The 23,727-nt window shown below is 54.0% G+C and overlaps 2 protein-coding genes across 2 annotated transcripts; both read left to right on the forward strand.

Moving 5' to 3' along the window:
• The first annotated feature begins 624 nt into the window (after nt 1-624).
• Nucleotides 625-5,393, forward strand: SNX12 (sorting nexin 12). Its single transcript, XM_049827924.1, has 4 exons — nt 625-822; nt 2,639-2,734; nt 2,952-3,076; nt 3,581-5,393. The coding sequence occupies exons 1-4, from the start codon at nt 658-660 to the stop codon at nt 3,681-3,683; spliced, it is 489 nt and encodes a 162-aa protein (XP_049683881.1). The 5' UTR covers nt 625-657; the 3' UTR covers nt 3,684-5,393.
• A 229-nt stretch (nt 5,394-5,622) lies between these two features.
• On the forward strand, nt 5,623-9,770 carry LOC126050379 (uncharacterized). Its single transcript, XM_049828205.1, has 8 exons — nt 5,623-6,298; nt 6,376-6,495; nt 6,895-7,020; nt 7,369-7,470; nt 8,141-8,241; nt 9,044-9,116; nt 9,324-9,395; nt 9,577-9,770. Exons 1-8 carry the CDS (start codon nt 5,623-5,625, stop codon nt 9,627-9,629), a joined length of 1,323 nt encoding a protein of 440 aa, XP_049684162.1. The 3' UTR covers nt 9,630-9,770.
• The last annotated feature ends 13,957 nt before the right edge of the window (nt 9,771-23,727 follow it).

A 23,727-nucleotide genomic window follows, 5' to 3' on the forward strand; every position in this document is an offset into this window, starting at 1 on the left:
GCGGTGTGAGGGCCCGATGACCCCGCGCGGGTGGGGCTGTGCTGGGAGCCCCACGGCGGGAACAGCTTCTCCGCCCGCGCGTAGAGCGCGCAGCGGCCCGGGAGTGTTGCTCACTCGCGCCGTCCCGTCACGGACAGGAGCCCGTTTCCGGGACGTGCCCCAGCACGAGGCGTGACGGGCCCGGTCGGTCGGTCAGAACCGTAGCAACCAGGTTCCAGGGCCCCAGCACACCCCGCGCCGTACAGCGCCCGGGGCTGGCTCCGCCCAGGACGCTGTATGGCGCAGTCCCTCTGTAAGTTTTTCGGCCCCGCGCCCCGGTTCCTAGCCCCTAGGCGTTCAGTGCGGCTGGCTCGGGGGCGGGCTCTGCACCGCCCCGTGGTGGCCCGGCCGGGGCGGCGCGGGGCAGCGTCGAGAGCGAGCCCGGCCTGCTGCAGGTTCCGGGGCTGCCCTGTGGCATCCCCCGCGCCCTGAATACTCGCTCCGTTTATGCAGGTGGCGGCGCCGGCGTGCGCGGGCCGGGCGGCGGCTGAGTGGCCCCGAGACCTGGATACCCGCCGCGTTATGCAGGCGGCGGGCGGGCGACGTCGCGTCGTGCGCGGGCGGGGCAGGCTGCGGCAGCGGGCGGGGCGGGCCGGGCGGGGCGGTGGCGGCACCACCATGTCGGAGGCGGCGGTGGCGGACACCCGGCGCCTGAACGCCAAGCCGCAGGACCTGACGGACGCGTACGGGCCGCCCAGCAACTTCCTCGAGATCGACATCTTCAACCCGCAGACCGTGGGCATGGGCCGCGCCAGATACACCAGCTACGAGCTCCGGATGCGGGTGCGGCCCCTGTGGGGCTCGGGGCGGGCGGAGGGGGGGGGCGGCCGGCAGGCCTCGGGACCCGCCGTGCGCCGCGGAGCCCCGTGTGTGCCCTGGTGGGGCTGCGCTGCCCCGTGGCCGGGTGTACGGCCCGGGGAGGGGCGGCAGCGCTTGGTGCGCAGTGTCGGGGTGGCCCGGGGCGGGCGGCCGAGGCAGGGCCGGGGTGGTCTCGCTGCTCTGGCTGAGCGCGGCCTCCGCGGTCGGGGCGGGGAGCGGCGGTGTGTGTGTCAGCGGCCCCGTGCAGCCCGGGTGTAGCTCCTGGGGCTTGGGGTAGCCGGGCAGGGTCCGCGCTTGTCTGCGGCGGTGGGGGGCGGGGGCTGAGGAGGTGAGCTCTGGCCCCGCTGGGGCTGGCAGCTTGCCTGCGGCTCTCCGGCGGGCCCGGGCTCAAGGTCAGAGCGCTCGCAGCTGGTGGGTTTGCCGGGGCCCTTCAGCATCTGACGAGGGCTGGTATGCACAAGGACAAGGAGGGTGCTGCCTCAGCAGGCTTCTGTCCCCTCTCTAGAGCCCCAGCCCTGGCACTTGGGCACCGTCGGGTGGTTGCTGAGCAGGGCGTGACTGCGTGCAGCTGGTTATCTCAAGCAGGAGAGGAAAGCTAGCTAGCTGATCACAGGGCAGTCTAGCTACCCCTTCTGAGTCAGCTTGATTGCTTTACAAAGAGCTTGTGATCCAGGAGCGTGCATAGCAGGCTGAGCACTTCTTGCAGGGTTCTCTTCCCTGGGTCTTAACCGAGCTGAACTGGGGACCTCTTCACAGCTCTGCATCTGATAGCTGAAGGAAGTAAAAGTAAAATTGACCTTCCCTGGAAACAAACTACATTTAGTGCATGTTAGGGTGCTGGCGTTGACTTCTGTTCATAGCATGATTTAACTGCTAAGTCTCCACTACCTTTCAGAAAAATTGTGTTTGCTTTTTTTTGTTGTGATACTTGGTTTCCATCAGCCTGCCAAAGGGTGCCTGGCAGGTGGCAATGAGAACCTCTCGGTCCCACTGAAACTAGGTCTTGTGGGGATGCTTTGAAAGCAGCTGGTTTTACTTCACAGACCTTATAAGAATATAGTTAACTGTGTTCCAGCAATACCTGTGTTCATCTGGGTGCTGCTTGTCAGAAGGTTTTGCTACCTCGGTTCCTTCAGCGTTTCAGGCTGTGTTGATAGGGTAAAGGTAAAGTTACTATAGCTGTCAGTCTTTAGACTCTAGTGGTGGGGGAGAAGGATGGGGAATTGCTGCATGTTCCTCCAGTGACACAAGCCAGATAAGAAAAAGCTGCTTGCCTGTTAGGGTAGATGATCTGTTCTGAAAGAAGATTGGAGTATGAATTCTGGCCTTGAACAGTTGCTGGCGCGAGATTTCCTCCCTTAGTTCTTCCATGGAAATACCAGTGTTGGGTCGGAGGTTCTTTTTTTCTGCAGGCTGCTGTGAAGCTCTTTTGTAGATCACTTCAAAATGGAGTGAACTCAAGGGGAAAAAAAAAAATAATCAGCCTTCTCTGTGTTGTGAGCCCTGGTTCCAGCGCATGCCCCTGGGAGGGGGTGTGTTCCTGAAATAGTCACTTGAGGGGGAGGGAATGGCTGGCTCTGAGTAGCCTGGCAAGTGCTTGCTTGATTCCAAAGGGCTTCCGTGCTTGTGCTCTGTTCTGAATAAAGAAGCTGGGTGTTCTCATGATACCTCCTTCTCAGGGGACTTGGTTTTCTAAATGCAGCTTCAGGTTTCAATGACATGTGGAAATACTGTCTGGCTTCCAAAGCAACCTGCAGATTAACTACTCTCTTCATTACAGACAAACCTCCCAATCTTCAAATTGAAGGAGTCATGTGTGAGGAGACGATACAGTGACTTTGAATGGCTGAAGAATGAGCTGGAACGAGACAGTAAGGTGAGGCCTGGCTCAGATCTGCCTGTTCCTGAAACCAGGACATACGGGAACAGTTGTAGCAATAATTTTGGGCTGCCCAGAAGAGAGGCTGTGATGGTGGGCAGCTGTTGGGGCTTGATCTCTATCCACATAATGAAGCTGCAGGTGAGTGTCAAATGGTTAAGGATATCCGCTTGCAGGTGGATATTCTGCTGACAGGGTGATTCTGTGCTTTCAGATTGTAGTGCCACCACTGCCTGGAAAAGCCTTGAAACGACAGCTTCCCTTCCGAGGAGATGAAGGCATCTTTGAAGAGTCCTTCATTGAGGAGCGGAGACAGGGACTAGAACAGTTTATTAACAAGTAAGCTTGATGTCCTGGGTTTGCTGTGTGCTGCCTTTCTGGCTACTGCTCATAGAAGAGGGCTGTGGATTGACTGGGAAGCAGTCTTGATCTGCTGCATGCAGGTGCCGTGCTAAAGGATGGTGCCTGCAGCCGGGTAATGAAACCATGGTTCTGAAGCAAGTCCTGCCTTGCGTGTGGGTTGTGTTCAGCACTCTCCTGAGAGTGAAGGAAATATTAGCAGAATAGCTGTGCTGCAGAGACCCACCGACAGGGTAGTGTTGGTTCAGGATGCTCGTGCCCTGCTGCAGGGCATGGTGTGGGAGGGAACACCCTGTCCTCAAGCACCTCTTTCTGGCCCTGTTGCACACCGATCTGGTGACGTTGGGCTGACCCCGGTGTGGGTGTGCTTGGAGCTGGCTGCCCGTTAACGAGGAGGTCTGCCTTATTAGCTCCTTACAGAGAGCAGAGGTGTCAGGGTCTTGGTGGTGGCTGTGCTAACCTCCACATCTGATTTTCTTCCAGAATTGCTGGACACCCACTGGCACAGAATGAGCGCTGCTTACATATGTTCCTGCAAGAGGAGACTATTGATAGGAATTACGTCCCAGGGAAAGTGCGCCAGTAGGAGCACCTGGCACTGTCTTCCTCCATTCCACCCTCCCTCCTGCAAAAATGACATTTATTTTTACACTAAATCTGTCTTCTCTGAACCAGCTTTTTCTTCTCGAACCTCCCAGTTTGTTCAGTATTTTCCTGTTTCGTAACTGGCAGCAGCTTGTTCTACTGGGCTGTGGTCTTGGCCTAAAGGTATGAAGATTTATGCAAGTGAGCATGTTATCCCACACCTAGGGGCAGATGTGAATAGGTGTGGAGCAGGAAATTGCTTATGGCATTATGGTGTAGGAGCTGCCCCTCTCCCTGTACAGGAAGGTGTGAGTTGACCTTCAGTCCCCTATCTGTGCAGCCCCAAGCATCTCTGCAGGAGACTCTGAAGAATAGCAGTTGTCATGTTGGTCAGTGATCGCATCGGGTATTAGCGTTTAGTAAGGCTTATCCAAAACAGTGAGTAGGTGCCTGGGTGTGTTGGTCTCTTGTCCACCCCATTCACCCTGCATGAAACCCCCATTCTTCACTGTCTGGAAGTGCTGAGACCCAAGACCTACTCTAACCCTGCTCTCAGCCTCCTGCATTAGACCCATTTGGTGTATTCGTGTTAATCCCCCTCCTTTCTGACATGCTGCTGGCAGCTCGAGGGGTTTCCATGACATGTGCTCTCATGATGCTCTGTGTGGGCAGTTTGACGTGTGGAAGCTGGGATAGCCTGGCTGTAGCAGTGTGTGCTGTGATGCCTTGGCCCAGGGTTTAAAAAATGCCCCAGCTTGCTCTGCTGCAGGCTGGTGTGGTGGTGTTTCCAGCAGCACCCTGCTCAGCTGAGCCATGGTGACCTTATCCTGTGCCCCAGCTGCAGAGGGGAGGAGATGGGTCTGGCTGAGGAGGAGCAGGAGAGGGCTGGTGAGGGCTGTTGTAGTGTGTGGCCATGACGGCTGCCACAGGAGGAGCCCAGCAGTGGGGCCTGGGGTGAGGCTACCTCTCCAGAAAGGGACAGCAGAATAGGGTCAGTGAGTCCTGGGTTAGACATTTGCTTATGAAGCAGGAGAAGTAACAATGGCTTTTTGTGTGTTCTCCCCTGTTCTGCGGTGAGCTAGGCAGTTACTTGTGTGGAAGTGAGGACACAAGACTGGTCAGGGAAGCATCCAGAGCTTGAGGGTGACCACAAGGCTGTGACTTGCTGCAGCAAGACTGTCCTTTGGAGGCTCCTCCAGCTGCCACAGCTGCGATGAGTGAGGTTGGGCCTTAGCCGGGGGACTCCTCAGGTCAGAGCTGGCTGGTTTATAAGTGCTTGGTCACTTTGTGGTGGCACACTTGAGTCTTTCTTGGAGCATAGGCCTGCGGTGACTGCCCTCCTGTTCCTGCCGAGCACGTCCCCCAAGGGCTCCCTAACGTCTCCTGGGTTTTCTGGTGAGGAACTGGCGCTGCTGGGTAAGAAAGAGTTTGCTCTCGGGGAGGAGAAGAAGTCGCTGAAACCAGGAGGGAACCGCTCGGGGGGCCGGCTCGGCCTGGGAAGGGTTTGTGGGGCAGCACGGAGGCTGGTGCCGGTGGAGGCGGCTGTGCCTGCAGCGGGGCTCAGCCCGTGCCCCCTGCCGCTGCCGGCTCCTGCTTAGGGCGGCCCCTTCCTCCTGCCTGTCCTGCCGCGGGGCTGCCAGCCACCCAGCTGTCTCCACCCTGTCCAGTGTAACGTCCCGGTTCCGTTCGCATTAAACCACTGTGAAGCCAAGTCTCTGCCTCGTCCTGGGGGCTGGCGGGGCGGGGGAAGCACCGGCAGGGGGCGCTGCGCGGGGGAGGGAGAAGGGCAGGGGCGCTGCGCGGGGGCGGGAGAAGGGCGGGGGGGCCTCCCCGGCGGCAGGGGGCGGTGCGCGGGGGCGGTGCGCGGAGGCGGGAGGAGGGCGGGGGGCGCTGCGCGGATCCGCTGAGGTGTGAGCGGTTGGCGGCGGCGGCTGGGAGGGATGTGGCGGAGGGAGCAGCCGCCGGCGCGGCCCGACCCACCGGCGGGGCCCGACCTGCTGCGGCATGTAGACGGCCCGAGCTTGCCGCTCTCCCCGCTGTACCTCAGCTTCTTCGAGGAGGAGTGCCGCACCATCGCCGCCCGCCTGCGCCTCGCCGCCTCCATTGAGGCGGAGCCCTCGCCGGACCTGTGGGAGGACAGCGTCCTGTGGCTCGACGCCGCCGGGCCCATCGCCTCCACGCCGCTGCAGGCCTCGCCGCCCCTCGACGAGAGGGCCCCGGACAGCGCGACGCCCGCCGCCCGCCCGAGCACGGCTGGCTCCGAGGCCGCCGCCCGCCCGAGCACGGCTGGCTCCGAGGCCGCCGCCTCCCTGGGCCCGGCCCGCGGGCTGCCCCGGCGCCTCCCGCAGCCCGCTGCCGGCGGTGGCCCCGGCGCGGCGCGGCCCGGCTCCGGCCTCGCCCGCCCTCAGGCCCTGTCCCGTAAGGCAGCACGGCGCGGTGCCGGACAGCACCCCTGCGGCGGGCCGGGCCCCGCGGGCCGGGCCCGCACCCCCGCCCGGTCCCCGGGCCGTGGCGGCAGGCTCTCTGTCTCCCGGGCACGGGCCTCTCTGGGTCTGCAGCTCCCAAAGGCCGGCAAGGAGCTCGGTGGCCTGGGAACAAGGCTCCCGCAGCCCTCAGGTGAGCCTGGTCGCTGGAGAGAGCCCCCAGCACGGTGACTGCTTCCCTGGGGCTGCAAAACCCTCTCTCTTCCCCAGGTACCAAGCTGAAGCTGATGCCGGCTGCCAAGTGCAGGCTTCAGCGTTCCCGTGGGGCCTTGCAGCTGACACAACCTTCTGCCATTCGCAAAGCCACCCCCCGGGACACAGAGATGGAAGGTAATTCTGCACCTTCCAGTTGCCTTATGGAAAGCTGGGAAGCTTGGGGGGACTGATGCTGCAGCCAGAAGGGAGAAGGGGGAAGGCCTGGGCTGCAGCATGGGACAGGGACAGAGCCTGGGGAGTGGGGAGTCCCTGTAAGCGGCACAGGTAGGAGCCCAGGAAATGTGCTCATGCCCCAGGTGCTGTATTAATTAGCACTATCTGTCCTCCCGCCAATGTGGTCTAGCAGCCTGTTGGCTTGGAGCCCTCACCCCATGGTCTTGTGTGGGGTCGTGGGGGTGCTGGTGGCTGTGGGCCTGGGAGAGGCAGCCTGACTGAGCCCTGGCCCGCCCTAGGAGAGGTGCGGTGTAGCTGCTTTGGAGTGGCAGCCTGTGCCTTATTGTTTGTCCACTGTAGCTGCTGTCAAGGTTGGGGGTCGCAGACAGCCCTCCCAGAGGCTCTCTACAGCAGTTCCTATTGTGGCTTCTCGCTCCCGACTGCAGCTGCCGGGAAAAGTGTCTTCCCCCAAGCGCTTTTGCCTCGGTAAGGGTGAATCTGGGCAGAAGCCCTGGAGGCTCTGGTGTTGTGGGAGGGGGGAGCTGCTGCCCTGGGGAGAACATTCAGGGGACTGCAGTCAAGGCTGGTCCCAGGGAAACGACAGGAGGGGGCAGCGTGTGCTCGGGCTCAGAGAAAGAGAAGTGAAACACAGAGGAGTAAGGCTAGGTGACGTCCTTTTCCCTGGAAAGGCAGCCTGCAAAGAGGCTGAGCAAATCTGATGCTCTAGCTCATCCATAGGACAGGGAGTGGCCTTGTTCAGTGCATGTTGCTGTCAGGGCACTCTCTGAGCAGGGGTTGATGCTCTTTACTTTCATTTCCTGGCCCCCCCTTCAGGATCAACTACGCGGGAGCTGATACGCAATTGGACCCAAAAGCTGAAGAAAGATGGTGAGAGCAAAGAATGGCTGGTTGCAGCAGGGACTGTCTTGGGAGTAGGTGAGCAGTATGGAGGTGTGGTCCTACGCAGGAGTGGGGAGCTGGAGCTTGCTCCCCTGTAGAGAGGAGCCCCTCTGGAGCTTTCCTGGCTCCTGACTGCCAAAGGCCTGCTGAAATCCAAGTGTCCTGTGAGTGTACCATGGTGAGGAGAGTCTACGTTTCGGCGTTGGACTCTAGTGGATTTTTGTCTTGTGTTGGGATGAGCACAGGGGAAACATGGGCAGCTGGCAGCTGCTTGTTGGGCAGTGCTGCTCCCCAGCAGGGTCCTTGTTGAACAGGCGTGCCTGGGGGTGCTCTAGCCTGCTCTGCAGGCAGGGTGTGCTGCCTTCCCTGGGCAGCCTGCAGTCCTGGGCCCCGCAGAGGAAGACGAAGCGAGGAGGCCGTCCCCGCTCTGCTGCAACATCCCTGCCCTGCCCTGCCCAGGGCAGCTGTCTGCCCTCCCTGTGTGAGCAGACTCCTAGCAGGAGCCCAGAGCTGCTAGACCATGCAGGAGCACCTTCTCCCAGCAGGACCTGTACAGGCCAGGCCAGCAGCAGCCTTTGGGCTGGAGGGGCTTGAGGACCTCTGGCTTCCTTGGACAGGTTCTGCCCCTGGTCTGGAGCAGCAATGTGGCCTGGTTGTGGGCTGGGGATAGCATTTATGTTTGTGGTGGCGACACTTCTCTTCGCAGGTAAGGCTGACCAGACGTGGGTGTGTGTGGAGTCCTCTTTTTCCAGTGAGTTGGCCCCTGGCCCGACTCCAGGGTGTGGAAATGCAGTCCCTGCTGAGCAGGTAAGAGCCAACTATGTTCTGGCACCACAGAGCACCATTCAGCCAGTGGCTTGGGCCATCTGTGCCAGAGGTGGGAGGTGATGGGACCTGGGCTGCCAATTTCTGGGTGGGCACTGGAGCTGTTTTAGCCCTTCCCTGGAGTTTACACAAGATGTGCACTTGCTGCATGAATTTACCACCTCTCCAGTGCTCAGGGGACTGTAGGCATCCATCCAGTTAATTTTTTTGTAAGGGGCTTTTGAAAGATGCACACCCCCTTTGGCTTGTGGTGTTGCTTTTATACCTCCTGACATGTTGGACATGTCCCCAGCATGGGGTGAGGAGAGCCTGCAGCAAGGTGAGGCTCCAAGGTGTGAAGTCTCCTACCTGCAAAATATGTTTGTGCATTTACCAGCAGTTTTAGGGCTCTTCACTATGTGGCTGTAGCTTGCCAAAGGAATCCTTGTGACCCATGGCTACTGGCAGTTGCTTGCTGACAAGCGAACAGTGGCTCCTTTGCCAGGTGCTGCTGCTGCAATGAATGCACCCTGGCAGTGGTCCCGTGGGTGCTAGGCTTGGGGTGTTGGTTGGGCTGCACTGCAACAGCACCAGCCTCCTGAAGCAGGGGTGAATGTCAAAACAGGACCCTGCTCTGACATGCTGAAGCATGTGAGTAGGGCTTCCTGAGCCCAAGAACTGCTGGTGTGCGTGTGCTGCCTGCAGAGATGCTCCTCCACAGGAAGGGCTGTGCTGGGGCTGGGCTACGGGTCACTGCGTGGGGGTGACCAGCCCCTGTGTCACACTTACACCATGCCCTTGCCAGTCTGCAGGTGATCAGTTGTCCCAGGAGCTGAAGGATGTAAAGAACGAACTGGAGCGAGTGAAGGGCGAGCTTGGTATGTGGGGCTGGCTGTTTTGGGGGCTGCGGACACCCGCAATCCAGACGACACCCCCTGCACTCGTACCTGGAGCCCAGGCCTGCAGCTCTGTGCAGATGGGGCTTGTTTGGGGGTAGAGCAGGATCCCAGCTGCTGCCCCAGAGGGTCTGGGGATGAGGTGTTCAGGATGGGCTGAGCACACACCTACTTGCCTCCTGCCTGCAGCTGACAAGACTGCCCAGTGTGAAGCCTATCGCCAGATGATCTCCTCCTTGCAGGCTCAGCTCAGAGCAGCAGGTATGTTCCCTCACTAGGGTGAGCCCTCACCCCTGGGCAGGCTGAAGGGATCCTCCAGTGATCCCTTGCCGGTGTAACTGAGCGCTGCCAGGTGGAAGGGACACAGCTTGCGGCCTTTCCCGTGAGGCAGGTGCCGAGTGCCGGAAGTAGCAAGTGCTTTGATGCTGCTGTTGCTCCCCAGGAATCCGTCTGGAAGATGCAGCAGTGGAGAGTGGTGACTCGGGGAGACGCTGACAGCTGGCACACGCGGACAGACTCACAACAGCCACTTGTCTGGCCATCTAAGGTGCTGGGCCAGTGCTATTTGTGCAGCTCTTGAATGAATGAATTTTTTAACTCCTTGTATTTAAAATAAAGGTGTCTTTTTCCCAGTGATGCTTGCTGTCTTCTGGGGTCGGCCCAGTACCTGGTGCTGCCCACTGTTCACCAAAGGGCTGGTTAGAAAGGGCAGATCTGTGTCTGGCTGTGGCTGGTTCTGCTCAGCCAGAGACTTGAGGTCTGCTGCGTGGAGGAATTGGGTGCTGGTGGATGGAGGCACAGCATGACTCTGGGGAAGCCTTTCTGGACGAACCTGTCGCTTCCAGGTGGGATGCTTGGACATGTGGTGGTGGCAGGCAGCTGTACAGGCAGGATTCTGCTTTAACCTACCTTCACGCTGGATGTGGGAAGAGCCAGTACTGACTGATGGCACGTTGGGCTTCTGCAGCTGTTAGCTGCTACTTACCATTTTATTAGCTGGTGGCTTGTGTCAGTGTCTGGGGGCAGGTGGTGGGGAAGCAGCACTTGGGACTCACTCCCTTATTGTTCCTGCCTGCCAGCACTGGAAGCCCTGCCCTGCTGCCTTCTCTCTGTGGTAGGTTGACATAGGCACCTTGTCGCGCTGCCTCACGTCTGGGTGAGGCCCTGGAGAGTCCCACTGTCTGGTGGTGGCAGCACCCTGAGGCTGGGCCGGGAAGGCTGGCCCGCTCCCGCTTCCCTGTTGTCTCCGGCTGGTGTTCCTGGCTGCCCTGGTGTGCTGCAGGCAGGCTGCACCCCTTCCTGGGGCGGCTGCCCTTGACCCTTTGCAGGGGTGGCTGCACAGGGGTGCTACGACTGCTGTCTCCCACCCCTGCTCAGCACTCAGTTGCTGAGTCAAACAGCTCCAGTGCTGGCAAAATCCGCAGCGGAACGCTCTAGTGCGTGTACGGGTGGGTTCCCTGTACATGCATGTTGATGATAACTTCTTGGTGCAGGTACTAAGGGAGCTGACTAAGAAACGTGCCCTGCTAGATTTGTTGTTTGTAAACACAGAGGGACTTGTGGGCAAAGTGGTGATTGGTGGCTGTCTTGGTCACAGTGACCACGAAGTAGTTGAGTTTCAAATTGTCGGTGATAGGAGAAAGACTGCCAGCAAAACTTCAGTCCTGCTTATGGGGAGAGTAGATTTTGGGCTGCTGAAGGAGTTAGTAAGGTCTCCTATGAATCTGGTCTGAAGGTATTGGGGTCCATGAATGCTGGTCACTTTTTAAAAGCCATCTCTTAAGAGCACAGGAGCAAGCAATTCCGAAGTATTGAAAATCAAGCAAGTGAGGCAAAAGCCATCTCTTAAGAGCATAGGAGCAAGCAATATTGAAGTATTGAAAATCAAGCAAGTGGGGCAGAAGACCAGCTTGGCTGAGCAGGGATCTCCTTCTAGAACTTAGGTTGGAAAAGGAAAATGTATGGACACTGAAAGCAAGGACAGGTGACACAGGAGGACTACAGAGATGCTGTCTGCCACTGTAGGGAAAAAAATTAGTGTGGCCAAAGCTCAATTAGACTTCAATCTGGCCAGCACTCTGAAGGACAACAAAAAGAGCTTTTTAAAATATGTTAATAGCAAAAGGAGAATCAGAGGTAACATTGGTCCATGCTTGACGAGGTTGATCACCTCAGAAATAGGGATGTAAACAAAGCAGAGACGTTTAATGCCTTCTTCGTCTCTGTCTTCAACACTGATGATGGGCACTGGGACCCCCAGAACCCTGTGTTGGAAGACTATGACTGGGGGGGTGGGGCGGGGGTGGGGAGGATGATAAACTCCCAGCTGACCCTTAACTTCTTTGAGACTTGCTGCTCCAGCTAGATGCGCATGAATCTATGGGGCCCAATAGGATTCAACCCAGGGTACTGAAAGAGCTGGCCAATGTCAACGTGGGACCTCTCTCCATTATTTTTCAGTGGTCCTGGGAGGCTGGAGAGGTCCCAGTCAACTGGAAGTTGGCAAATATTGTTCCACTTTTCAAGAAGGGTAAAAAGGAAGACGCTGGTAATTACAGGCTCACTTCAGTGCCTGGTAAAATTATGGAGAGGTTTATTCTGGGAGTTACTGAAAAAAAACCACTTGAGAGACAATGCAGTCATTGGTCATAGCCAGCACAGGGGAAAGTCCTACTTAACAAACCATCCTGGTTTTGGCTGGGATAGGGTTAATTTTCTTTCTAGTACCTGGTACAGTGTTATGTTTTGGATTTAGTATGAGAAGAATGTTGATAACACACTGATTTTTCAGTTGTTGCTAATAAGTGTTTAGACCCAGTCAAGGATTTCTCAGCTTCTCATGCCCAGCCAGCAAGAAGGCTGGAGGGGCACAAGTTGGGAGGGGACACGGCCAGGACAGCTGACCCAAACTAGCCAAAGGGGTATTCCATACCATGTGATGTCATGCCTAGTATATAAACTGGGAGTAGTTGGCTGGGGGTGAGCAGATCACTGCTTGGGAACTAACTGGGCATCGGTCGGCGGGTGGTGAGCAATTGCATTGTGCATCACTTATTTCGTATATTCCAATTCTTCTTCTTCTTCTTATCATCATCATCATCATAGTTGTTTTATTATTATTATCATTATTAATTTCTTCCTTTCTGTCCTATTAAACTGTCTTTAACTCAACCCACGAGTTTTACTTTTTTTTCACTGGGTGGGGGAGAAGTGAGCAAGCGGCTGTGTGGTGCTCAGCTGCTGACTGGTCTTAAACCACAACAGTCCTTTTTGGTACCCAACGTGGGGCACGAAGGGTTGAGATAACAACAGATCTGAGCAGAGCATGTTAAAATGAATTTGTTACAAGCATTCGTTATATTAATTTAATAGTTGCTGGTCACCATGTCGATTTATTAGCTCTTAGAGTTGTGGCGCTTGTTCTTAGAGTTGTGTTGCTTATCCCCTCACTTGCTGTATATAGTCCCTGTGCTGCTGGGAGGTGGATTAAGGTTTTTGCTTTGATGTACTGTGTAACACTGTCTTATGGTATGATAAAATTGTCAGTCATGGAACTAATCTGGTATTTGGACTCAGCATTGTCGTCACCTCTATACTTCAGGAGCCATCTGTGGGAAACCATTAATAATTACACCCTTTACCTTTTCTCCTTGGAGACCCAGTCTATGGGTGAGACACCTTTCTTCACCTTGCCAGTCTCTTCCAGGCTAATTACAATAGCATTTGAGAATTTTGAAAATTTTGAATATCCTTGGGATGTTGAAACCAGCATGGTCCTCTTGCTAGGAACTAGCATGTTCCTGAATGTGGTTCAGGTCTTGTTTAGGGTTAAACAACTCTTTCAGAATATCACCCAGACATCTGCCCCAAGGCTGAATAATTATGAGTGGCAAGATGTGTGGGGTAGTATGGGCAAGTACCTAGGACAGTGGGCACCTACAGTGTTTTGGAACTTCTCCCCTGAAAAAGTGCAGAATCTAGAAAAACTAGTAAAATATTTGGAAGAAGTGTGCTGTCACCCTGGCAATTCCAGAGAGACACAAATAACTGCAATGTGCTAGGGCCTGGCCCATGCCTTCCGAGCCCTGTTCAACCCTATTCAGTACCCTCAAGGGGAAGAGGTTGTCTCTGGACCCGACAACAAAACAACAGGCACTGCAGCCACTCCAGCTCCGGTGACAGGCACTGCAGCTGAACCAGGGTCATCACAAAGACAGGAGGAAGAGGCAGAACCAGAGGTAATCACCCAATCCCTATCCCTGAGTGAGCTGTGGGATATGCAAAAAGATTTCAGCCATCGTCCAGGTGAGCACAGTATCTCCTGGCTGCTCCAATACTGGCACAATGGGGCTAGTAGCCTGGAACTGGAGGGTGGGGAAGCCAAGCAGCTGGGATCACTTTCTAGGGAAGGTGGCATTGACAAGGCAATTGGAAAAGGGACCCAAGCCCTCAACCTCCGGAGGCAACTCTTGTCAAGCATGAAGGAAAGGTACCCCTTCAAGGAAGATGTGATATGTCAACCAGGCAAGTGGACCACCATGGACAGAGGTACCCAGTACCTGAGGGAATTAGCAGTGCTAGAGATAATTTATTATGACCTGGACAATGCACAATTACCCAGAGATCTGGATGAAGTCCAATGCACCCGACTGATGCGGCAGAAGTTTGTGCAGAGCGCACCATTGTTGTATGCCAACTCATTGGCAGTCCTGACCTGGAAAGACAAAGAGGCACTGACAGTGGGTGAAATGGCTCACCAACTCTGGCAATACAAAGAAAATCTCTCTTCCTCCCTATGAGTCTGCTGTGGAAAAACTGCCTGAAAAGTCAAAAAAACTGATCGAACTGATCAAAAAGTCATACTCCCCACCTGTACGGGCCCGCATCTCAGCTATTAGGAGTGAGCATTCCTCTGCTTAAGAGAGAATATATAGAAGGTACACGCAGTAGGGTACCTGGTGGTTTTACCTGCGTGACCATGGAGAGGACATGAGGAAGTGGGATGGAAAACCTACCTCGGTCCTAGATGCACGGGTATGTGAGTTGTGAGGAAAAACAACCAGAAAGGAGATACTTCCAGGAAAAATGCTGCTCCAGTTTCCAGAGTAGAAGGGCTGATCTTCTTGAAGTCAGTTTTAGAAGAAGTGGATAATGGATACTCTGACCAGGATTAGAGATGCCCTGCCTCCAGCCAGGTGGAGGAAAGGGACAACCAGGTTTACTGGACTGTGCGGATTCGATGGCCTGGCATGTTAGACCCACAGGAGTACAAGGCTCTAGTAGACACCAGTGCACAGTGTAGCGTACTCTAATGTCATCAAGTTATAAAGGGGCAGAACCCATCTGTGTTTCTGGTGTATCAGGGGGATCCCAGCAGCTAACTGTATTGGAGGCTGAAGTAAGCCTAACTGGGAATGAGTGGCAGAAACATCCCATTGTGACTGGGCTAAAGGCCCTGTGCATCCTTGGCATAGACTGCCTCAGGAGAAGGTATTTTAAGGACCCAAAGGGGTATCACTGGGCTTTTGGTATAGCTGCCTTAGAGATGGAGGGAATTAAACAGCTGTCTACCCTGCTTTCACGGTTTAACCCCAGCCAGCAACTAAGCACCACGCAGCCTCTCACTCACCTCCCCCCAACCCAGTGGGATGGGGGGGAGAATTGGGAGGGAAAAAAGTAAAACTCATGGGTTGAGATAAAGACGGTTTAATAGAACAGAAAAGAAGAAACTAATAATGATAATAATGACAATAATAATAATATAAAAATGATTGGAATATACAAGTGATGCACAATGCAATTGCTCACCACCCGCCGACCGATGCCCAGTTAGTTCCCAAGCAGTGATTACCCCCAGCCCCACTCCCCCCAGTTCATATACTAGACATGACATCACATGGTATGGAACACCCCTTTGGCTAGTTTGGGTCAGCTGTCCTGGCCGTGTCCCCTCCCAACTTGTTGTGCCCCTCCAGCCTTCTTGCTGGCTGGGCATGAGAAGCTGAGAAATCCTTGACTGAGTCTAAACACTACTCAGCAACAACTGAAAACATCAGTGTGTTATCAACATTCTTCTCATACTGAACCCAAAACATAACACTATACCAGCTACTAGAAAGAAAATTAACTCTATCCTAGCTGAAACCAGGACACCTGCCTGGTCTCTCTCAGGACCCTTCGATTGTGGGGTTGCTGAGGGTTGAAAAACAAGTGCCAATTTCTACCACGACAGTGCACCAGTGGCAATATCGCACTGAGACTTCCTGATCCCCTTCCATGAGTTGATTTGTTGACTAGAGAGCCAAGGAATGATCAGAAAAACTTGCTCACCCTTTAATAGTCCCATATGGCCAGTGTGGAAGTCTAATGGAGAGTGGAGACTAATAGTTGACTATTGTGGCCTGAATGAAGTCATGCCGCCGCTGAGTGCTGCCGTGCCGGACATGCTAGAACTTCAATACGAACTGGAGTCAAAGGCTGCCAAGTGGTATGCCACAACTGATATCGCTAATGCATTTTTCTCCATCCCTGTGGCAGCAGAGTGCTGGCCACAGTTTGATTTTACTTGGAGGGGCATCCAGTAACACCTGGAATTGACTGGCCCAAGGGTGGAAACACAGCCCCACCGTTTGCCATGGACTGATCCAGACTGCACTGGAGAAGGGTGAAGCTCTGAAACACCTGCAATGTATTGATGGCATTGTATGGGGCAACACAAGAGAAGAAGTTTTTGAGAAAGGGAAGAAAATAGTCCAAAACCTTCTGAAAGCCAGTTTTGCCATAAAAGAAAGCAAGGTGAGGGGACCTGCACAGGAGATCCAATTTTTAGGAATAAAATGGCAAGATGGGTGTCATTAAATCCCCATGGATGTGATCAACAAAACAGCAGCTCGCTCTCCACTGACTAATAAAAAGGAAATACAGGCTTTCTTAGGTGTTGTGGGGTTTTGGAGAATGCATATTCCAAATTACAGTTTGATTGTAAGCGCTGTCTATCAAGTGACCCAGAAGAAGAATGATTTTAAGTGGGGCCCAGGGCAACAGCAAGCCTTTGAACAAATTAAATGGGAGATTGTTGATGCAATAGCCCTTGGACCAGTCCAGGCAGGACAAGATTTGAAAAATGTGCTCTATACTGCAGCCGGAGAGAATGGCCCTACCTGGGGTCTCTGGCAGAAAGCACCTGGGGGACCTGAGGCTGACCACTGGGTTTTTTGGATTCAGGGAAACAGAGGATCTGAGGCCCGCTATACTCCCAGCTGAAAAAGAGATATTGGCAGCATATGAAGGAGTTCAAGCTGCCTCGGAAGTGGTTGGTACTGAAACACAGCTCTTCTTAGCACCCCGACTGCCAGTGCTGGGCTGGATGTTCAAAGGGAGGGTCTCCTCTGCACATCATGCAACTAATGCCACATGGAGTAAGTGGGTCGCACTGATCACACAACGAGCTTACACAGGAAATCCCCGTTGCCTGGGAATTTTGGAATTGATCACGGGCTGGCCAGAAGGCAAAGATTTCAGAATATCGCCAGAGGAGGAGGTGACACATGCTGAAGAGGCCCCACTGTATAATAAACTGTCAGAAAATGAGAGTCAATATGCCCTGTTCACTGACGGGTCCTGTCACATTGTGGCAAAACATCTGAGGTGGAAGGCTGCTGTATGGAGTCCTATACGACAAGTTGCAGAAACCGCTAAAGGAGAAAGTGAATCGAGTCAGTTGACAGAAGTGAAAGCCATCCAGCTAATCTTAGATATTGCTGAATGAGAAAAGTGGTGTATTGGCTTTGTGTGGCAAGGTTTTGGTAGCGGGGGGTGGGGGGGTGGGGTGGGGGGTTACAGGGGTGGCTTCTGTGAGAAGCTGCTGGAACCTTCCCCTGTGTTCGAGAGAGAGCCTATACCAGCTGGCTCTAAGATGGACTCGCTGCCGGCCAAGGCCGAGCCAATCAGTGATAGTGGTAACGCCGCTGTGATAACATTTTTAAGAAGGAAAAAATGTTGGGATACAGAGAAACAGCCAGCAGAGAGAGGAGTGAGAATATGTAAGAGAAACAAGCCTGCAGACACCAAGGTCAGTGAAGAAGGAGGGGGAGGAGATGCTCCAGGCACCAGAGCAGAGATTCCCCTGCAGCCCGTGGGGAAGCCCCTGGTGAGGCAGGCTGTCCCCCTGCAGCCCAGGGAGGTCCCCGGGGGAGCAGATCTCCACCTGCAGCCCGGGGAGGACCCCACACTGGAGCAGGTGGGTTCCCGAAGGAGGCTGTGACCCCGTGGGAAGCCCGTGCTGGAGCAGGCTCCTGGCAGGACCTGTGGATCTGTGGAGAGAGGAGCCCACGGAGCAGGTTTTCTGGCAGGACTTGTGACCCTGTGGGGGACCCACGAAGGAGCAGTGTGCTCCTGAAGGACTGCACGCTGTGGAAAGGACCCATGCTGGAGCAGTTCGTGAAGAACTGCAGCCCATGGGAAGGACCCACATTGGAGAAGTTCATGGAGGACTGTCTCCTGTGGGAGGGACCCCACACTGGAGCAGGGGAAGAGTGTGATGAGCCCTCTCCCTGAGGAGGATGAAGCGGCAGAAAATAACGTGTGATGACCGTAAACCCCATCCCTGTCCCCCTGTGCCGCTGGGGGTTTTGGTAGAGAAATCTGGGGGTGAAGTTGTGCCCGGGAAGAAGGGAGGGGTGGAGGGAAGGTGTTCTGAGATTTGGTTTTATTTCTCATTACCTTACTCTGGTTGCTTTGTAATAAAATGAGTTAATTTTCCCCAAACTGAGTCTGTTTTGCCCGTGACGGTAATTGGTGAATGATCTCTCTCCTGTCCTTATCTCGACCCGCAAGCTCTTTGTTCTATCTTTCACTCTCCTGTCCAGCTGAGGAGGGCGGGAGTGATAGAATGGCTTTGGTGGGCACCTGGCATCCAGCCAGGGTTAACCCATCACAAGTGGCCAGTGCTCTGTATCTGTACTGACTCATGGGTGGTGGTAAACGCCATGTGGGGGTGGTTACAGCAATGGAAGCAGAGCAACTGGCAGCGCAGGGGTAAACCCATCTGGGCTGCCACACTGTGGCAAGATATTGCATCCCGGCTAGAGAATCCAGCTGTAAAAGTACGTCACCTAGATGCTCATGTACCCAAGAGTCAGGCCACAGAAGACCATCAGAATGACCAGCAGGTGGATCAGGCTGCTAAGATTGAAGTGGCTCAGGTGGATCTGGACTGGCAACATAAGGGTGAATTATTTATGGCTTGGTGGGCCCATGCTACCTCAGGCCATCAGGGAAGAGATGCAACATAGAGATGGGCTCGTGAGCGAGGGGTGGACTTGACCATGGACACTTATTTCACAAGTTATCCATGAATGTGAATCGTGCTGCAATTAAGCAAGCCAAGTGGTTAAACTCTGTGTGGTATGGAGGGCAATGGCTGAACTATAAATATGGGAAGGCCTGGCACATCAACTGTCTCACACTCCCACAAACCCACCAAGGCAAGCGCCATGTGCTTACAGTGGTGGAAACAACCACTGGACGGCTGGAAACGTATCCCATGCCCTGTGCCACTGCCCAGAATATCCTGGGCCTTGAAAAACAAGTTTTGTGGTGACATGGCACCCCAGAAAGAATTGATTCAGACAATGGGACCCATTTGTAAAAAAACTCATAGACACCTGGGCCAAAGAGCATGGCATTGAGTGGGTATATCACATCCCCTATCATGCACCAGCCTCCTGGAAAATCGAACAATACAATGGGCTGTTAAAGACTACACTGAGAGCAATGGGGGGTGGGACCTTCAAACATTGGGATACACATTTAGTAAAAGCCACCTGGTTAGTCAACACCAGAGGATCTGCCAATCGGGGTGGCCCTGCCCAATCAGAACTTTTATGTACTGTAGAAGGGGCTAAAGTCCCTGTAGTGCACATAAAATATATGTTAGGGAAGACAGTCTGGGTTACTCCTGCCTCAGGAGAAGGCAAACCCATTTGTGGGATCGCTTTTGCTCAAGGACCTGGGTGCACTTGGTGGGTGATGTGAAAGGATGGGGAATTCCAATGTGTGCCTCAAGGGGATTTGAATTTAGGTGAGAATAGCCAATGAATTAAACTGTATGATGTTAATCGCTATATAACCCTGCCACTGTATGTCATCATTACTATAACTGTTATATGCCATATCAATGGTATTACAGTAAGAATCACTTAGATTAAGGAAAAATGAACTTTGAGAAAATGGAGCAAAGCACCGTAGTGATGGAACCAGGACTGCCTGCAGCATGCAACAATCCGACACTACACACCATCCTCCTGCTGTGCCCAATGTCACCCGCCCGCTGCACTGCACCAAAGCCCAATCCTGCTCTGCCAACTGAGCAGACTTCGCACCATCTCTCCTTCCCAGAAAGGCTGCCCAAAGTCATGGACTAAATGAACTCAATGGACATTTTATAGGAATGGCCCAGAGCCAAAGGGAATGATATCTCTGTGTGTGTATATATATCTCAAAGGACAGGAAAGGTGAAGGTGATTAACTGGGATGTATTAGAAAGTATGGGACCTGAGTGTGACGTAAATGGTATAGAATAGGCGATGGATACTGTCCTGGTTTCAGTTGGGATAGAGTTAATTTTCTTTCTAGTAGCTAGTATAGCGTTATGTTTTAGATATGAGAATAATGTCGATAACACACTGATGTTTTCAGTTGTTGCTAAATAGTGTTTATACTAAGTCAAGGATTTCTCAGCTTCTCGTGCCCAGCCAGCAAGAAGGCTGGAGGGGCACAAGAAACTGGGAGGGGACATGGCCAGGACAGCTGACCTAAACTGGCCAAAGGAATATTCCATACCATGTGACATCATGCCCATTATATATAAACTGGGGACAGTTGACCGGGAGGGGTGGATCGCTGCTTGGGAACTAACTGGGCATTGGGCGGCAAGTGGTGAGCAATTGCATTGTGCATCACTTGTTTTGTGTATTCCAATTCTTTTATTATTATCATTATCATTTTATTATCATTATCATTTTCTTTCTTTCTGTTCTATTAAACTGTTCTTTATCTCAACCTATGAGTTTTACTTTTTTTTCCCTGATTCTCTCCCCCATCCCACTGCATGGGGGGGAGGTGAGCGAGTGGCAGTGTGGTGCCTAGTTGCTGGCTGGGGTTAAACTACGACACCAAGTTAATTTCCTTTTCTGAGAAGGTCACCCACCTAGTTGACCAAGGGAAGCCAGTAATGCGGTGGTTTGGGATTTTAGCAAAGCTTTTGATACCGCCTCTCACAGTATCCTTCTGGATACGCTGTCCAGCACACTGCTAGACAAGTCCATAATATGTTGGGTGAGCACTTGGCTGACAGGTCAGGCTCAAAGGGTTATAGTAAATGGGGTTACATCAGGCTGGCGGCCAGTCACCAGTGGGGTTCCCCAGGGCTCAATTTTAGTGGTAGAGCTCTTTAATGTTTTTATGAATGATCTGGACACAGGAATCAAATGTACATTAAATAAGTTTGCCAATGATACTAAACTGGGAGGAGCTGTGGACTCCCTCGAGGGCAGAAAGGTGTTGCAGAGAGATCTGGACAGACTAGAGAGCTGGGCAATCACCAACTGTATGAAATTTAACAAGAGCAAGAGCCAGATTCGCCACCTGGGACAGAGTAATCCTGGTTATACATATGTCCTGGTTTCAGCTAGGATAGAGTTAGTTGTCTTCCTAGTAGCTGGTATAGTGTTATGTTTTGGGTTCAGTATGAGAAGAATGTTGATAACACACTGATGTTTTCAGTTGTTGCTGAGTAGTGTTTAGACTCAGTCAAGGATTTCTCAGCTTCTCATGCCCAGCCAGCGAGAAGGCTGGAGGGGCACAACAAGTTGGGAGGGGACACGGCCAGGACAGCTGACCCAAACTAGCCAAAGGGGTGTTCCATACCATGTGATGTCATGTCTAGTATATGAACTGGGGGAGTGGGGCTGGGGGTAATTGCCACTTGGGGACTAACTGGGCATCGGTCGGTGGGTGGTGAGCAATTGCATTGTGCATCACTTGTCTATTCTAATCCTTTTCTTATTGTCATTTTATTATTGTTATCATTATTAGTTTCTTCTTTTCTGTTCTGCTAAACTGTTCTTATCTCAGTCCAGGAGTTTTACTTCTTTTTTCCCCGATTCTCTCCCCCATCCCACTGGGTGGAGGGGAAGTGACTGAGCAGCTGTGCGGTGCTTAGTCGCTGGCTGGGGTTAAACCATGACAACATGCAAATTGGGGGATGAGAGGCTGGAGAGCAGCCCCACAGAAAGAGGTCTGGGGGGTTGGGTTGATGGCAAGTTAAATATGAGTTAACAGTGTGCCCTGGCAGCCAAAAGGGCCAACCATGTCCTGGGGTGCATCAAGCGCAGCATAGCCAGCTGGTAGAGGGAGGTGATCGTCCCACTCCACACTGCACTGGTGCAGCCGCACCTCAAGTACTGTGTGCAGTTTTGGGCGCCTCACTCCAAGAAGGACATCAAACTATTAGAGGGTGTCCAGAGGAGGGGGACCAAGATGGTGAAAGGCCTCGAGGGCAAGACTTCTGAGGAGCGGCTGAGCTCACTTGGTTTGTTCGTCTTGGAGAAGAGACGGCTGAGGGGCGACCTCATCGCAGTCGACAACTTCCTCAAGGGGGACAGCAGAGGGGGAACTGCCGATCTCCTCTGTCTGGTGACCAGTGATGGGACACGAGGAAATGGACTGAAGCTGTGTCAGGGGAAGTTCAGACTGGACATAGGAAAATGTTTTTCACTGAGCGAGCGGTCGGTCACTAGAACAGGCTCCCAGGGCAGTAGTCATGGCACTAAGCCTGTCAGACTTCAAGGAGCATCTGGATGATGCTGTTAGTCATACGGTTTAGTTTCAGGTCGTCCTGTGAGGAGCAGGGAGTTGGACTTAATGATCCTTATGGGTCCCTTCCAACTTGAGATATTCTGTGATTCTATGCTCCAGTCGTGGAAGATAATGGGGCTCCAAGGGCTGATTCAGATCCGCCTCTGCAGGGCTTTTGGGCCCCTTTCCGCGCTAGAGCTTCCTCCTACCCTCCTTGGCGCTAGCTACACACACCCTGCCACTTTCTGCCTTCCTGGTGCTCCTGCCAGGACGTGCACTTTGCTCGCTCCATGCCTCCGCCTGCTCCTGGCCCTTGGCCTGTGCTGCTGGATCAGGGACCTGAACGGGGATGGAGGTGTAATGAACGAGTTAACTTTGTTCATGAAATCGGGAAGGGAGAAGAGACATGTTGAGAGTTAGCAGATGCCTTGTGTAAATAACAAAACTTGCTTAATTGGTGCGTAAAGGTCACGGGAAGAGGGCAACGGCTATAACTTACTAGCTAAGGAGGGAAAAGAACAACAACTATAATCTACCAGGTAACGGGATGGACCCCACCAAGACTGCACCTTTCTACATCAAAGGACATTCTATATCAAAAGACACTCGTCCTTGAGAAGATAGACCGAATCAGCCTAGTGACAGACCTGCACGAATGAAGAAAGAAGCAGCAGGACAAGGCGGAGCCTTGCAAGAAAGAGATACATGGAATGTATATAAGGAACGTAACTATAACCTAAAGTTGCGAGCTCGTGGCGGAGCACTGCCTCCCCGGCCGCCCAGCGCTGTTTTGCTCTCTTATCGCTTGCTAATAAATTCGACCTTTTTTTATTCACTACAAATTGGCTCCTCCAATTTGTCACGAGCGTCTATAACAGAGGGAGAATGGTAGACTGGGAGGTGAGGATGGGGCACTGGGAAGATGGATGTGGAGCTGCGTGTGAGGTCTGGGAGCTGGAGCCATGTTCAGTGCCCCAGTGCTGCTCCCTGCCCGAGACTGCCTCCCAACAAAACTGCCTCCCAACGGCTGCTGTCGCAAGAGGCTTTCTGGGAATAGGCGAGTCTTGGTGTCATCCGCCTCTCACCGCTCTGCATACCCAGCTTCTCCTTGGCTGGGCCTGGGTGGTCCCCTCATGGAGCCCTGCTATGCCCGCGGTGCTGCCGGTCCTGCCTGACAGCAACCTCAGCGATGGTGCTGCCCGCGGCGGCGCAGGCAGCAGGGCTTCGGCCCAGCCGGCTCCCTGCCTGCTGCAGGCAGCCCAAGAATGAGCAGGAAGTGCCTGGGCGCTACCAGCGAGGCTGCGGGGCTTCCTCGATGTTGATCTTGAGCGGACCTCCGTCCTGGGGGGAACGGGCGGCTGGGGGGGGGCGTTGCTGAGCCACGGTTCATTCATCCGCAAGGCGGGAAGAGAATCTGCGTCACTGCCCGGCAGCTGCGCTCGCAGGATGCTGCGTTGCTGTTTCCATTGAGGTCATTTTGCCGAGCGGAGCGTTTCTGTCTCCCCTGCCCTTGTGTGTGCACCCACGGGGGAGGCGGGGGGGGGGGGGGGGGGCAGGCACCCAGCGCGGGGCCTGTAGTGCCCTGCCCGCTGTGCTGCCTGCTCTGCTGCAAACGGCTGGAAGCCTGTTGCCTACGCAGCCTCGGCAGCAGCGCTGGAGCAGAGCCTTGCCTGCGATGCCTGTTTGAATAGGTGCTCACGACACGCAAACGCTGGATTGCATCAGGAGCAGGTTT

Source organism: Accipiter gentilis, chromosome 24 (genome assembly GCF_929443795.1).
Source record: "Accipiter gentilis chromosome 24, bAccGen1.1, whole genome shotgun sequence".
Taxonomy (NCBI): Eukaryota; Metazoa; Chordata; class Aves; order Accipitriformes; family Accipitridae; genus Astur; species Astur gentilis.

Excerpts from the sequence above, each read along its gene's own strand:
- SNX12 (XM_049827924.1), top strand. The coding sequence starts at position 658 with ATGTCGGAGGCGGCGGTGGCGGACACCCGGCGCCTGAACGCCAAGCCG. Across the intron at positions 823-2,638 it reads GCTACGAGCTCCGGATGCGG|ACAAACCTCCCAATCTTCAA; the intron begins GTGCGGCCCCTG and ends TCTTCATTACAG. Across the intron at positions 2,735-2,951 it reads AGCTGGAACGAGACAGTAAG|ATTGTAGTGCCACCACTGCC; the intron begins GTGAGGCCTGGC and ends CTGTGCTTTCAG.
- LOC126050379 (XM_049828205.1), top strand. The coding sequence starts at position 5,623 with ATGTGGCGGAGGGAGCAGCCGCCGGCGCGGCCCGACCCACCGGCGGGG. Across the intron at positions 7,471-8,140 it reads AGGGACTGTCTTGGGAGTAG|GTAAGGCTGACCAGACGTGG; the intron begins GTGAGCAGTATG and ends TTCTCTTCGCAG. Across the intron at positions 9,396-9,576 it reads GGCTCAGCTCAGAGCAGCAG|GAATCCGTCTGGAAGATGCA; the intron begins GTATGTTCCCTC and ends GTTGCTCCCCAG.